This window comes from Doryrhamphus excisus, chromosome 21 (assembly GCF_030265055.1).
Source record: "Doryrhamphus excisus isolate RoL2022-K1 chromosome 21, RoL_Dexc_1.0, whole genome shotgun sequence".
Classification (NCBI taxonomy): Eukaryota; Metazoa; Chordata; class Actinopteri; order Syngnathiformes; family Syngnathidae; genus Doryrhamphus; species Doryrhamphus excisus.
This window is the reverse complement of record NC_080486.1, coordinates 14,764,279-14,781,011: the sequence shown is the minus strand read 5'-3', so window position 1 is coordinate 14,781,011 and position 16,733 is coordinate 14,764,279. Positions and strand designations below refer to the sequence as shown.

Genomic DNA, 16,733 nt, shown 5'->3' with positions numbered 1-16,733 from the left:
TGTGCATGTAGAGGTAAGTAAACCCGTTTATAGTAGCAACATTTTAAAGCGCATGCAGAGAGAGACGAAGCTAAAATGAATACTTTATTCTTCTCCGTAGTTTGCTGCTTGGCCTTTCAAAGTTCTGGCTGGTTCCTCCACCCTGAAATGTGATTGTGCAGCCTTGCTTCATGAATCATGACACCATCAGACGTCCACCAAGGTTCATGGTATGATATACGCTGAGCAGTCAGGGAAAATGCTCAAAGACGTAACGCATCCTGACATTCAAGGCAAGTGTCCATTCTCTGTCCTCTGTCCCCAAAAGTGGCGCAGTCCTGCTATCCGGTAGCTGCTGTCTCATACTCTCGTACCGCGTCACGCCGGCGCCTCAGTGAAGCTGAATTAATGGATGACAGCAGCAACCTTGGGCCCCTTCGCCGGTCCCCGCTGATCGGGCAGATGCTCACTGGCACACTTCCATGGCAGAACCACGGTACCGGCGGTCCAATCTGCTCACTGGGCTGGCTGAGAGCTTTATTTATTCTGGTGCACAGATGATTTAAAGTGGCAGCGCTAGAATTATTGTTATTTCAACAGCTTCTTCTGGGCTCTTATGTAAATGAAGCAAAGCTACTGCAGGGTGGGAAGTCCGACGTCAGGACAAATCTGCTTGTATGGACATTGTCCTCGTTTGACCCCAACAATTGCTGACATTGTTATTCACAATATTCATGCAGAAGCGACAATATGCAATAATGTCGGCCTACAAGTTGCTAGGGTGCTAACTTATGTGTTGGTATAGAAAAGGCTAAATGAACTAAAACACAAATACGGGCAATTTAGAAGACTCAAATTTGAATGTAGTACTCCTCATAGGTCACTAGGTGTCAGTAGTTTGGAGGCAAGCGCCTTAAATGATTTTCACTTTTTTAACCTAATTTGTGGGTGAATGTAGTAATTTTACACTTGTATATATTTTTTGTCATTTAAAAAAACGTCCTTGATGTAGCGGACCCCAGGGGTCATCGTACGTGTGAAGGCACGCAAGTTCCTTCTGCAGGAATGTTGAGCCTCACCTCAGTGCTGTAATTCCCAATAAGAGTGAAGCGGTGCCGCCATTGGCGTTCCTGCAGACAGATGCTCCGCATCTCGTAGTCATCTCTGATCCTTTCATCTCACATCACCAGCCCCCCCCCCCATCAAACCCCCCTCTTTTTACTTTCCAACACTTTCCCTCCAATGACATCTTCTCATCCGCTGTGACATTTCAATTTTTTCCGGCGGCAAACGAGCGAGAAAAGCCGCACAGATTGATAGATTTTGGACATATTGAGAGGCTTTAAGTGGGGAGGCTGTCAGGTGAGAGTGCATCCTCCCCCCGCACCCCCCCCTCCCTCGCAACCACCCACACCTTGGAAAGGTCAATGCGCCTCTTAATCAAACATCAGGCAGGCGAACCTGACTGTCGGCTCCCCCGGTGGGTTTAAAGTTCACCCCCCCTCGCATCCGCCAGAAAATAATGTCAGGTAGATGGAGCTTGGGAAGCCACTGGATGCTGACTACTCCGAACACTCTGAATGCAGCAACTCTTTACAGCGCATACAGAGCTAGATAAAGGCTGCTTATGAATGTCGTAATGGCATTTGTGATGATTCTTAGCGAAGTCAGACACTCCCACTCAGCAAAGGGTCACCTTCCTCTTCCTCTTTCCGAGATGAAGCCCGCTCCGATGGCCGCCCCCTCTGCCCCCGCCCCCGCCTCTCCCCCCATCTTTTTCGGGACGAGTTATTCATCTCCAAAGTGTGTCCGGGAGGAGCCATCCATTACGGCGAGGACCTAATCAGGTTTGCCGTGGCTCATTGCTCCGCTGTGGGACTGCAGCGCTGCTGTTGTCCCGGCACAAATTGCTTGTGGAGAAGATGATGATGATGATGATGATGATGTCCCCTCTATAATGATGGCTGCTAATGTAAAGCTAATGTACTCGTGAGCCGGGCTTCTCTGCGTTTGAGGACACAAGATATTTTGCTGGCTGATAATTACAAGGACGGATGATAAAGAATTATGATGTGGTGGGGGGGGCAGCAGTACTATGGAGATGGTATCCTTTGGATGTGTAGCTTGTATTGCTTGTATAGCTAATATAGCTTGTATGGCTTGTATAGCTAACATCTCCTTTGGATGTGTAGCTTGTATTGCTTGTATGGCTACTATGGCTTGTATAGCTAATATAGCAGTATATGTTTACCATCCAACCTTCACCTTGGGGCTCCTTAAGCGTTCATGTTTCTACTCTATGAACCGCAGCTGCCTGCTGTGTCACTCGTGCAGCCCCCAGACCACCAACCACAATTAACAGGCTGTCAAATCACTGCCCTTTTTTTCCTCCATTGTTGCTTTTTCATTTTCTTGTTTATTCATATTTTGAGAATGTGCTGAGAGCCAATTAAAAAAAAACAAACAAACAAACCGCGGGCTGTAAATCGCCCCCGGGCCGTACTCCGGATGCCCCTGGCCTACAGGAAATGTAACGTGAATGAACTGTGGAGGCGTTGACTTTTTCCTCATCCGTGTCTGCAAAAGAGTCCTCAAAAGTCAGCACCCGAGCGCTTAACCTTTTCTTTAATTGAGACGAGCATCACTCGCTCTCCTCTCGTTTAAGATGCTTTTCTGCTGAAATAGTTTTAATCTCTCTTGGAATCCTCGAGTAAAAAGAGAGAGGCACCCTTTCTCCACGGGGAATACATCAACACGCTGATGGAATCCACACCAGCGTAATGCCGTGGAGACCAACATTTCTCATTCACATTTTGCATTTGGAATAGCGACGAACACGGCAACTCTTGTTTATGTTTGCTACAGCGGCACCCGCGTCGCAAGCCTGCGCTTTCATGAACGCGTTGGGAAAAGAGCCGCCACGAGGTGATGGAGAGCAAGGCGCAGGAGCCAACGAGATGTATGGAAGCATCACGCCCAGATGCGGCATAACATGACAATCCTCCTCCAGCAAATATTTGCCTTGTTTATTGCGTCGTGCGCCATATTAGCCAAACACTGAAGACGCCTGCAGCCGCCGCGGTAACCCCCCCCAACCCCGCTAGGCCCTGGAGACATTTGAACCTTGTGAGTTTATCTGACGCATAATCGTTTGTTCAAATAGAGCACGATAAGGGCGGCGGAGAGGATGCAAATGAAATGTTTGCTGCAGCTTCCCGCCGTGCGGTTGCAAATAAATGTCAGGGAAAGCACGGTAGCCTCTACTGGGACGACTTTGTCAGGGCTTCACAAACACGGAGCGTATGCCTTCTAAATATCTGCTCCGCCAGGCCGGGCCTTCGTCGAGCCAGGAGCTGCTTGGGAAGGCACGCCACGTTTACCTTCAGGGCCCCCGCCACACCGAAATGCTCCTTTTCATCTTGCAGGGAGGTGTCTGCCTCGATATCCACCACGCCGGCTTGCTCATGCGCTCACAAAGAGGGAGGGAAAAGGGACGCGCCGCCGCTTTGTCCAGCACGTAGTAAAGACGGGCTTGTGTTGCCGCTCCCGCCTCTAATCTCTGGGGAGGAAGTCTGGAGGACAGGTGGGGGACATCAGGCGCTCTGTGTGGGGTAACAATGAAATCCCACCCACACAGCCTCCTTAGTATATTTTAGCACAATACTCCTAATCCTTTAACCCACGGGCCCCCTGACACGGATGGTATTATGGATGCAGCGTTTACTGTCCTGGGGGGGGCAGGCACATGGTGGATGATGACGGCAAGGGTCGCTTTGAGTGTGAATGCTTGGTTGTCTACGTATGTGTGGAAAGTCAGCTGGGATAGGCTCCAGCCTATAGGGAGGATTAAGCTGCACAGTACTTGAATGAATAAATGAATGCTTGCTAAAAAGTTATAGACGTGTATTTCAAGAAAAATACGACATCTCAGCTTTGTCGTACACAGAACGCTAAAAAGCTCGAGTTCCACTTCCTTCCTGAAAACATCATCTTTATGACCGTAAAATTATTTCCTTTTTACACATTACCAATTGAACTTATTTTGTTTATTTTAAACATTCTTTCTTTAATATTTTAATATTAATATTCATGATATTAATATTAATATATTAATATTTTAATATCTTAAATAATCTTTAATATTTTAACTTTCTCTGAATATTTGAATTATTTTGTAAAATTACAGTTTTTTTTGTTAGTGTAACTAACATTTTAGCGTATGCAGAGATAGATGAAGCTACTGGATCCTAAAAATGCAGTCTTGTGGAGTGGAAAACTATGCCAGGAAGTTGCCTACAGCCACAGCTGTTAAGTGAAGACTGTGAAGCTGAAAGAGCACTTTGTACTAAGTATTTTTCTGTTTTCACTTTCACTTTCTAGTAAAGTACCGCCATTGCGTACGAAGCGTAGAAGCCAGGCAGGCCTTCATCATTTTAGCTCAAGCTAAACGTATCCTTTGCGCCGAGGAAGACCAAGCAGTTCTTCATAAGTGATATTTGAATATAAGCTTCCAGTCTCCATGAAGGAGCCAAGAGGGAGAAGAAAGTTGCGGTCCAAACTTCCGTCTTTTTATTCACGCTCCGTCCTTCATCTCCAATGGCGCTCCCCAAAGACTTTTTTCCATCATTTTGCTTTGTGGAGTTCGCCCACACGGAGCCGTGTCTCGGCCCAATTAATAACACTCCCAGTAAAATAGAACAGCAGCGGGACGTCCAGACGCGGCTTTTTATGATGAGCGATGGGGGCTGTTTGGCGTGGAAGCGCCAGTGTTTCCACGGCGGCGCCATCGCTTATCTGAATAGCACACAAGTCACACGCTGAATGTCAACTTATTAAGCGTCGCCGGGACACAAATTCAATTCCGAGTACGGCGCCGGATTAACTCAAAGACGAGGAAGCGGTATGGAAAAGGATGTGCTGCCCCGTCGTCGTCGTTCGTCATCGGCACCGCTCGCTGGGATTTGCTGTGATTGTTACGTGCCATCAAATATTCACCGCCGTTTACTGCGGCCTGTTAGCGGGATAAACGGCGGCGCCTTTGAAGCGTCGTCCAAAGTACGGGATCTAAGGCACCGTCCTATCGGGAGTCGGGATACATGCATGTGCTTTTGTTCCATTCAAGCAATTAAAAGCTCACCTTTTTAAAAGCTATTAGCATATCATTTGCATATGATTCCAATTTTTTTTAACCCCTCGTATATCAACCTTCATAAATGGAATATTTATACTTGGGGCGTAGAAAAACTGTTTAACAACCTTCTAAATATTACCATCTAAATTTATATTAGAGCCCTGTAGACATGAAATAGCACCCCTATAGTCACCTTTACCCTCCTATTACTCTGTATAGTTGACATAAGGGAAAATAAGACATAATATAGACTTACATGTTAGTATTGGCTGAGTTAAGTTCCTGTCTTTTTTTTTGTGGCTCCGCCTCTAATGTCCATATTTGGGCTGAGCAGGTGAATGAAAAGGATGAAGGTGCAAATCCCGGCCATCTGAAAGTTTGCATTGATTCTCTTTTCCCAAACTCGTCTCATTAAGCTTCTCTCCTCTCGTTAAACTCCACAAAAACTTTTCTCTCTGGTTTTACGAGCTTGTTTAGTGTCTTTTAGCGTGCACAAGTGGCCGTCCTGTGCTGCCTTTTTGTTTTTTTTTTTGGTTTAATGCTACATAAATTCCCGCTGGCACTGTTCGCTTCCTGGGAGCGATTCGTCGGCGATGCCGCGTACAATTTACGAGGGCAAATTGGTGGGACGTATATATCAGCGCCGCTTTACTGCACCCCGTCACAGGAGTGATTAAACGGGGCGGGGGGGGGGGGGCTCATTCAGCTCTCTGCTAGCTTGTTGTTGGGACGTTTGACCCAACACAAGAACTTCTAATCTACCGTGAAACGGCCCAGTGACGTCTGTCCAAAGATAAGATTCCCTGATAACACTTCAACAGGAAAAAAAGGCTTCACTACACGTCTTAAATACTCTGGAGCTGCACGTTCTCAAAATATAATTTTCCTTTTAACTACGAAAAAAACAGAAAATATGGAAAAATCAGCAGTAATTTGACAAAAAGAATATTAAGAGAACAAGAAAGTGTGTGCTGGGAGGAGTTAGGAGGAGTGAGGAGGACTTAGGAGGAGTTAGGAGGGAGGTGTCCACCATGAAGGCTAACCCTCTTCCAGGAGGCTATCATGTGACAAAGTACCATAAGAGGGCTTTCAGTAGCGTTCAGCAGATAAGCTGCAGAGAGTGGGGGGCCGACAGAGTTGGGGGAGGAAAGTGTGTGTGTGGGGGGGTGAGGTGGTGGGGTGCATAAGGACATCCAGAGCGAGTGAGGTGGAGTAGCACACTCTTCCAAACATCCAGGCCGAATGGATCCTTGTGCATCGGTGCGTGTCGCCTTGTGATTGATGGACCCCGGTGGACGGGCCACTAGAAAGGGGGTGGTGGGGGGTCCACTAATCCACCTACTGTCAGTAAAGCCTCTGGGCCACTTTGTCCGGGGGACTTTTTCCTTTTTTCTCCCCCCCTTTTATTATTCCCGTGTTGATCCAAAGGAGAGGAGATAGCGGCGGGAGCCATGTCGATGCTAATTGCCACCCACGGGATCGATGGGGCCGCCTCCAAGCTGGTAAGGATGAAGGTGGCGCTGTGGGGTGCATACTAAGGAGGGGGGGGCACTGGGGCTCAGACACTCATCTTAATTAGTGCAATTAGGAGATAAAAGTCTTTATGTGCGATACACAATGTCTTCTAATAGGACTCCAACGTTAAAAGGGGAGAAGGGTGGGAGGCGGGGCTTAATACGGCCACACCCTCTCCTATGGTAACTCAATATGGAATATTTTTTTGTCATGCTATTGTGTATTTAAGGTGAAATAGATAGTTGTATACAGTGATTGTGTATTCTAGCAGTGCTGAAGTACACATTAAATATGTTTTTGTTTATTTTAGGCTAAATTATAGTAGCTAAATATACAGCATTTATATCATAATATCATAGTGTGTGCATGTGCTTGTGTTCTTGCAGGGCAGTATAGCATTTTTAGCACATTTTTGCAGATATTTTTGCCAGGTTGTTGTGTGTTTGAGGCAAAATGACAACATTTTCCAGCATGTTTGTGTATCCTAGAAGGACTGGATTACTGTGTTGTGTATTTCAGGCCAAATGCTAGCATTTTATAGCATGTATGTGTTTGTATGCTCTCACAAGGCTGGAGCTCATGTCGCGTTTATAACATGTTTTTGCATTAGTATGTAGTATTTGTGTGTTCTGGCAGGACTGTAATGCTAATTTAGTGTTAGTATTTTTGTGTTGTGATCCAGAAACTTCATGGGCTAGCCAACCTGAGTGGTTTGTTGTTTTTCCCCGTCCCAAATAAAAAAGCAGGCGTGCATTTAAATGACTACCAGCGAAGTATTGTCATGCTGCATTCACTTGACTTGACGGGCGCGTGCAGCCCGCCTCCGGTGTTCCTTGTCAAAGCCAAGGAACACGTTGCTGACTGTGCGTTTTCGCATGCCTTGCTATACAGGATGTAGCATCAGCAATGGCTTCTGTAGGCGACGTCATACGCAGGTTTAACACCCACTGATGCCATCCTGTGATATTTTACATGTAATATGTGACCGCATTGATTCTCTTTGAGGGAAACGGCTCAAATAAATGCTTTCTTCTCCTAAAAGAAATCAATAATTGCTTAAAATCCACATTTTCCCCCCCAGTGGTCATTCACCTTTGTGCATGATCCGTGCTGGGAAAAAGCCGTGTGGACAAATACGGGATTAAAGCTATTGATTTTTATGATGTATTATTTATGGCGTGGCTGTCTTTATGAATCCAAGTGTGAAAGGCAGACATTAAGGAGGCATTAGATGTGCAAGTGTGTGTGTGTGTGTGTGTGACATCTGTTTTCGTGAAACGCGTTGAAGTCGTAGGCAAAAATGCACGCTAGCACTCTGCCCCGTAATTGTATTCATTACCGCTGTTAGACCAGCAACTTTGGCAGCTTTTCTGCTACTTTATGGCAAATTGTGTTGATTAGAAATGCATTAAAGCGTCACATTTAACATTAGGTACACTTGCAAAGTCTACTAAGATACGATACAAAACCTCCATGGATAAAAAGCAGCTTTTTACAAGGATAATAATGTTTACTCTTGTTGTGGTGTAGCAAACGGTGCTACAAGTGCTACAAGTATTGGATTGCATTAGCTTGTTCAGGTGTAGCTAATGAAGTGTAGCATTAAATTTGTCCTGGAATTCTTACATTTGGTGTTTCTAGGGCCCGGGCCGGTGCATGGGCGTCATGCGGCGTGGACGTGAGCGGATACATTTGTCAACTTGTGGCCTTTTCAACTTTCATATTTCTGCTTTTTCACTCCATCAGCTGCTGGCGTCTGGCTGAGCTGCCAAAAACCACAAATCAACCCCTCGGGAGGACTTTTTTTTTTTTTTTTCCCCCATAGGTGAGAGCGTTCACGCAGCAAAGATAACTGAGATGTCTCTTTTTTTTTTTTTTTCTTCCCCAGTTGTCTGCAAGTGTCCACGTACGCTTTATGTGCACAATGTGGCAGCCACTGACCTCCTCCTTTCCCTCTAACTTTATCTCCCCCATTATAAATGGGATTGGTACGCTCCGCATCGCTGATATAAAGCTAACTTATTTATTTCACTTGTAGTCAATAATTCCTACGCCAAAATGTGCTTCAATGATGCCACTTTTTGGTGGGTGTGTTTTTGTTTTGTTGCACCGTGAGCAAGATCTTTTAACCCAATGTGACCCCACTCCCCAGACAGACCAAATCAGTTGGAGTCGGCACGTGTCTGATTGGATAATGGGTAGGATAATGTCTGGATCATTATTTGGTGCGGCTGTACCTTTAAGAGTAATTACTGTATAATAGGCCTGTACCTTTAAGAGTAATTACTGTATACTAGGCTGTACCTTTAAGAGTAATTACTGTATACTAGGCCTAGTCGGCTGTAACACAAAGCTGCCAGAGTTCAGGCCTGAAACGGAAGGTCTGTCCCCAAAGCGAGCCAGTGGCGGTGGAAGTTGAGGATAGCGTCATCAGGCTTTGATGGCAAAGTGATGGCAGGTGCTGCAGCTTTTAATTGACTGTTTCATTTGAAGTCCAACAGCGTCAGGCCTCAGCGCCTTCAATCGCTCCCTTGTCATTCACAACAAGCCCGCCACAACCTCAGCAGCCATCTGAGCTGCCAGGACTACTTTTTTTTTTTTTTTTTTTTTTTTAAATCCGCCGCATGTAAAAGCTGTCGTGTTTGAAATTGCCGTTGCGGAATCCCGGTGACACTTGCAAGCGTGCGCGGACTAAGTTGCAAATTGGCTTCTCGTGGTCGGGCAGAGGCGAATGTGGCGCCGAGGGCCAAATTGATACCCTCAGAGCGCGGCCCCCGCGTTGAAGGCGGAGGTTTATGACAGCACTCTGGCTGAAAAATGGCCCCCATCAGAGAAATGTGGCGGTAAAAATTCATGGCTTCTCGCTCTTTTCTCGCACCTGAGCTTTTTTCCCCTCCTTTTTCTTTGCTTTCATGCCGCTTTCTCCCGGTCGCCGCTTTTCTCTTTGTGTGACAAGGTCAAAGCTCGCTCGCTGCCGTCTTTGGGCGTACATCTTCCACATAGCGGCTCACATGGCACTCACCGTCAGCGGCATTTTTATCCCATTTAAAGGTTACCTCTCCACTTCCTGTCTTCAACCGGCCCACCATACAAACGTCTCAAGTCTGAGGTGGAATGGACTCTTTGGACTCTTCTTTGTTGAAGACGTTTCATCTTTAGTCCCACCATGACGCTCGGCGTTATTGGATCAATATTGCACCATTAGCAGGTTTATGCATCTTCTTGCATACGGGAGGCTGACACTAATGCATGGGATTAACTGTGTTTACACTCGATCTGGATCTGATGTGTATTGAAACCTGGTTTGACACTAAGAATGTTACATGGACATCAGAGTTTGTTTTCTGCTGTTTTTGAGAATCTGTATCAAAAACACGAGTCAGTTCTCGGCTGTTTTTAAGAACTTCTGGCAAAAATCCTGCAAGTTTTGACGTGCATGTTACTTGATGTGGTCTACTTGAGTCTTCATGTTGTTGCCAGCGTGATGCTAGTCGACCATGGCTGGCTGGCGTGTGGTGGCCATGATGGAGGCGTTTAGAGCGGAGGGTGGTGATGGCGGTTTGGTCCGGAGAGACGCAGCGTGAGGCACACTAGCATGAAATGAGAATGCAAACCGTCATAAATCACCGATGGGGTTGGATGCTCCGGCAAATGTGAAGTTTTCTTACACGGAACGCCATCAATGAGCGTTTGACTGATGTTCCCTGCTGGGCGTGTGTATGTTTAGCAAATTGCAAATGTATGTCCGTTTATGTCGATTTGCATTTCATAGAAACGTACACCGACAGGCCACAACATTAGGTACACCATCTGACGGGATTGTTATTCTGGTTAGTTACATCATATTGACAGCTGTCTCTCATATCTTGGCCATCTCATGGAGGTAAATAACCAAAATATGCAAAGTACAAATAAAAAAACACATTTTACAGCAACACTGCATAATACTGCCCTCTAGTGGACGGCTGCAGGTTTTGCATGACTGTTGTCAATATTAGATAATAATATCATATATATAAAAGTAACTGCGTCATCCACAGAGCTGCCTTATCAGTTTCCCACCAAAATAAAGACACATTTTTAATATCTTCCTCACATTTAGGACACCTTAAATCATGCAAGCTCACTTCTCCTCCATATTCATCTCTTTTTATGACATGTTGTGCTCTTGTACCCCAGTCCCATGGATACCGTTCTTAACAAATGTATTTACAAAAGGAAATCCATGCTAAGATATCTTTCAGCCGAGTAAATTGAGTCATTTGGCGACTTAATCTGTTTAGGAAGTTGTCTGTGTTTGGAGATAATTCACAACAGCGCTGCCAATTTTACTACAGGGACCAGACTACTCGGGCCTGTTTTTGCTTTTGGGTCTTTTCCCAGCTTTTATTGTGGAGTGTTCAGCATCTTGTCAAGCAGCTATGATAGTTAACTCGTATAACTCCTATTTAGTTTCTATTAGGAGCATGTTTCAACCAATCATTGTCTAGGATTTTAGTGTCATCGGGAACACTATGCTGTTTTTAAGCTTTTACTGCAGAAAATGCTTGTTAAAGATCCTCAACTGGAGCACTCTGCTGTTTTGGAGTATCAGAGATCTTGTGTATATAAAAAAGTATATAAAATACACGACTGATACATGAATGACAGGTAAAATCAGCTGATATTTTATTTTTTGTGTCTTAAAAGCTTGTCAGAGATAAGTTGATGTTTTGTAGTGTACTACTTTGTCCACATGAGGGCGCTGTTGCTCTGCATTGAACTGCGTTAGTCCAACGTGTTCAATATGCACTCTCCACTTTATCCTTTGTTTTTCTTCTCGTCAGTCTGGCGGAAGAGCGAAGAGTTGCCTGCTGGAGTACTTTTTGTGGGTCTTTTTGGGAGGGGGCGGAGGGGGCAACCATAAAGGACCCTTTTAAACTTTACCAATCGACTGTCGATGCCATGACGTCACTGTGCCAGCGGTTTAAGATCGACACCAACAAATCGTTTCCCGCCCCTCGGGAGATGCGCCATCTCCTTCAGCATCATCATCATCCTCATCAGGACGAGATTCTCTCTGTAAGACGCACGTGTGCTCGTCCACTTTGAACATATTTTATAGAATGACATTCAAACAAGTAGTGGGCTTTTTTTATTGGGTTATGTCAGGTGACCATTATGACTTCATTTGTTTGCTTTATAATACAGTCAGATCCCCATTAAAATAGGTACAAGTAAATGTGGATCTATCCATGGTTCTGAATAGCAGGCGGCGAGGACGGGGTAGCTGTCCATGGTACTGAAACGCAAGCAGTGCTGCTCGCTGTCCGTGGTGCTGTACGTCACGTTGTGCCGTTGTGGTTGCTGGCCATGGTTTTTAAACACAGGCAGTGCTGCCTGCTGTCCATGGTCCTGAATTACATTGCCCTGCTGCTGCTACTTTGAGGTGTGCACGCGCACACTGTATTGCTGTTTTTCATGATGTAGTTCAGCACTGCAATCAACAATAATAATCCTCCAAATGGGCCCAGGGTACATGTACATGCAAAGTCGGTAACAATCAGGAAACTGTAAGCGCTCCTGTCATATAGAGGATCTTTCATTTGCGTTTTTGCAGGAAGTGCTTAAAAAGAGCACAGCACGCCTATTGTATAGAGAATCTTTGACTGGTGCCGCTTAAAAAAACAGCATAGTGCGTCTGTCATATAGAGGATCTTTGAGTAGCATTTTTCCAGAAGCTGCATAAAATTAGCCTTGTGCTCCTCTCATTTAGAGGATCTTTGGCAAGAGTTTAAAAACAGAAGTTGTTACAAGATGACCTCGTTCCTGTCGTATATAGAGGATCTTTGACTAGCATTGCTGCAGAAGAACAGCAAAGGGATTGAATTTGGTAAAACCAGACGGCGACTTTTTTGTGCCACTTTTTGCAGGATTAAATAAGACCAACTTCAAGATTAAATCCAAAAAGGCATTCCTTTGTGTATCGCACATCTTTATCCTATTTTACGGTAGCAAGAAGAAAAATGGGCATTCCGAACTTTTAGCAGGTTTGTTTAGAAACGAGAGTGCCTCGTGTGAAAGCTCTAATCCCTTCTTACAGTCTTGCAGAATTTCACAGGTGTTCTTGTTGGGTGTGATTTCTCTCACACACACACTGACATGAATAGAACGTGAGGGTGATTCATTGACTGCCTCTGGCGTCTTTGTTGGTGCGTTAAGTCCGAGCTGAGCTGAAATCAATGCAAACGGTGATTTATGCTCCCTCTTCATCACTTCTGACGGGGGAGGCGCTGCACAGGTGGATCTTTTGTGGGATTGGTTCTAATCGAGCCTGGCGAGCTGCTGGTGGAAAGTGGCGAGCCTAAGTGCCGTTCATCAATTGAGAAGCATCACAGCATATCATAGCAATTCTGAAAATTCAAGTATGCCCTCTGGTGGCTTATTGGAGACTTGCTAAGCAAATGGCAATTTTGTATATATATATTTTTTAAATGGTTGTAATTACAATATATTAGTCATGATCACGTATTGAATTTTTCCAATATTAAATGTAGTCTTTCAGAATAAATTGATATGAAATGATGAATAGAAATTTGATTTAATTGATCCCTTAATCACATTTCTTGAAAAGCCCCCTCATGGTTCAGCCCAGGTTTTTAATATTTGATTTGGTCTCGACCTTTAAGGTTAATTAGACGTCTCCTCGGGTGGCATTTAGCTTGGTACAAAAAAAAAAAAAATGGAAATGTACTTTAGCAATCAAAGGTTTCATCCCTGAGGTGTCATTTAGTTTTTTTTTCCCTCTCCCTGCAGAGTAAACATCTATTTTCTTTTTTTTGTCTCAGTCTGGTCCAATCACCACGCTGGTAATGAGGCTCAGGAGAGAGCTGGGATTCAGACTTGTGACACTTGGTGTGTGTGTGTGTGTGTGTGTGGTTGAAGTCACGTACATTTATTTTTCACAGCCAACTCGTCACACTTACTCTGCGGTCTAATGGCTTGGCGCCTGCACTTTGCATTAAGAGCATGAGGAGGAGCAGATAAAGGCACACACATGGGGGGTCTGGGGGGGGGGGTGGTGGATTTCTCATGAATACCATCCATGAGAAGGCAGAGCTCTCAAATCATTCTATTTATCATAATAGTAATAATAATAATAATGCTGATCATGATAATGATTGTAATAATGTAGCACCCTAAGTGATATTTGAACACGTTAGTGTATTATGGTTTGGCCCGACTCGGCATATTAAACCCACTCCACGTGTAAGCAGACTTGCACGTAGTAAAACCTTAACGACTTCTTTACGTAGCAATGCTAAAAAGACTGCATCAAGTTTAATGTTGGCAAACACGCCCGTACAAGCTACTAAAAGTCATACCCTGGCATAAAGGTCCCCATGAGGACAAAGTCACGTTTTAAAGATGCGCTGACGTATCCTTACAGCGGCTCCGTCAATACCACGCTTTGCTACACATCTTAAAATAAGACCTTTATTTGTGTCATGTTTTCTTCTAACCTAGCATGGTGTCCAAGTGTAATGTTCATGTTATGACTGCTGGGGCTTGTGGTGTCGCGGCATTTGAAAAGTGCAGAAGACCTCCGTGGAGGCACACTGACTGCTTGGAGCATGTGCCCGAATACAGTGCACCTTTCTGGGCCACTGCAGGTGGACACTCCCTCTCTGTTGTCTGGTTCTCCTGACCTCCGTGGCATCACACCGGCTGCTTGTGCCCCAACATAGCGCACCTTGCTGGGCCAGAGGAGGTAGCTCCCTCCCCTCCATACTGTGGTTCTCCTGGTGGTGGTAGTAGTAGTAGTAGTAGTAGTAGTAATGATATTTGATGTATTATATGTATATGATATTTGATTAGGATCCTAATTAGTTCCAGTCCTCCTTACCTCCAGGTGTGAACAGACTCCGGTCCTTAGCATTAAAGCTCCACCCACGAGGCCGTGTTCCCAAAAGCAACCACCTCTTGGACGTATTTAAAATAGGACAACAAGACATGTAACCATAGCGACTCGTGTCACCGTGCCAGCCATTATAGCACATCCAAGATGGCTGCCTTTTTCCTTTTCATAATTCATAATGACACGCGTCCGAGATTACTAATCGTCGTCCTCGGCTGATCAAAGTGGACACGTTGGTACGCGCGGCGTGTGTCCCGCTGATGAATTATGCAAGGCGGGGCAGGGCCGCAAAACCAACGACTGCTTTATTTATCATCTGGAAGCTTTTACTAACCGCAGCAGGGGAGGTGGGCGGGGCTAAAAGCCCTGTGAGCACACGCTCCCTCGCCGTGTCATGTTTAATAGACACATCAAGGCCTCGTGCGGCGCTTTAATACGGGGGGAGGGGCTCCTCAAGTCAACGTCTGGCCGTGTTTGGCTTCTTCTTTGGCTTTTTAGCGTCCAGTTTGCTCAGTGGCTAATAAGTTTTCATATATCAGGAATGAACACAAGTTCATCCCTGATATTAAACCGTGTCAAATCTCATTGGGGATCAACTTAAGTTATTACGGTGACTTAAACGGGTGTTTTCCGTAGCCACAGTTTGACCCCGGTTTGATTTCTCTTTATTTGCATTAGTTCCTGAGTTGTGGCGAACAAATGGTCTCCTCGGAGCAGTAAAAAATGATCAACATGCCCCCCCCCGTCTGTGCTGGAAGTCTCAACTTCCTCCCGCTGGCCGTCTGGTGTCTGACTGGCAGCAACAGATGGCGGATAAGAAGTTGGCGGGGAATGAATTCCCGCTTCCTCCTCCCGGTTTTCCGACTTTTTAACACATTGAAATCAACACGGAGCTTGGACGCGTTATTTAACACGGAAGGCAGGTTTTGCTTGTGCAGGTGTACCTAATGAAGTGGCCAGTGGGCATCATGGGATTCAAAGTGAGGTGACGTTCTCTCTTGGCACCACTAGAGGCTCTCCTGCCTCTGTTGGATGCCAAGCCATCCGCCATCTTGGTATGAAGATGCACATGCTATGTTATGCTAACATAACAGATGTTATTTCTTCTGTTTGCTGAGTGGAAATGACTTTGCATAGATTTCTCCAAACGTTAGCACAAGGCGCTTATCGTATTGTATCATCAATCTATTATTCATCACTCGTTTTGTTTCCTCAGAAGAAGAATGACTTCAATAATGAATGATATCAACCACAGTCTGGACCTTTTTTATTTATTTTTCCTCTCCTCGTGTCATCTTTTGAGGAATTGTTGCTTTTATTATCATCACTCTTGCTTCACCGAGCTTTCTGACAAGCTGCTGACAAGCACGCCATCTCCTCCCCCGACAAAACACCTTTGTGGCGCCTCTTAGAAACTTTTGGCCACGTTCCATTCCACTCAGGCACACTTGGAGGAAAAAAAAAAAAAAAAGCACCAAAAACTGTTTGAGATGCACGACTTAAACACTGGAAGTCTCAGGGGAGGGAGCTTCTTCTCACTTGCAGAGCGTGTGGAACGTTTGTGGGTTTGTTGTTGTTGTTCTTCTAGAGCGTGTGGAGGCTTCATGTACGGCAGGAAAACAACTTCCCTGCATTGTTTGCAGTGGGAGCATCATCTGGGATTTTAACTGGGACGCACACTTGCACGTTCTTTTCCGAATCCTGAATCACGGGTACTTTTTGCAGTTAACTCGTTCACTGACAGTCAACTCTGCTGCAGCTAGCTAAAGTCAAAAAAAGTTGGAGAAGGTTTGACTTTCACTCTAGAGTCCAGCTTCACTGTCCAAGATTCGACTTTCACTGACTCATGGGTACCCGATGAAGATCCGAGTTTCACTGACTCATTTCATGCTTAATGGATACTCAAAGATTTTAGCTTCACTGACTCACTGGTACCTGGTAACGATTCGGGTTTCATCTACTTGCGGGTACTTGAAGAGTTTTTGTTTCACTGACTCATGGGTACTCTATTCCGATTCAGTTTCAACTCCCAGGTACCTGCCATTAGATTCAGGTTTCACAGATTTTTTTTCAGTTTCATCGACAGCATGCTCGACATCGACTCCAGTTACACCGACTCACAGGTACTCAACGAAGATTTGAGTTTCACTGACTCACCTGCTTGACTCACAAGTCGCTATGACTCACTGGTACCCGTCTGAGATTCAAGAT

General features: G+C 45.2%; 1 protein-coding gene across 4 annotated transcripts in view; it reads left to right on the top strand.

Moving 5' to 3' along the window:
* Nucleotides 1–16,733, top strand: part of LOC131108925 (dipeptidyl aminopeptidase-like protein 6) — an 86,716-nt gene that overhangs the window by 14,253 nt on the left and 55,730 nt on the right. Inside the window, exon 1 of one of the 4 annotated variants that reach the window (XM_058060365.1) lies at nt 11,468–11,686. The exons of the other annotated variants lie outside the window; for them this stretch is intronic. Within the exon in view, the coding sequence (XP_057916348.1) occupies nt 11,570–11,686 (117 nt within the window). The 5' untranslated portion in view covers nt 11,468–11,569. Of the gene's footprint in view, nt 1–11,467; nt 11,687–16,733 lie in introns of those variants that run through there. 4 annotated transcript variants of the gene reach the window in all.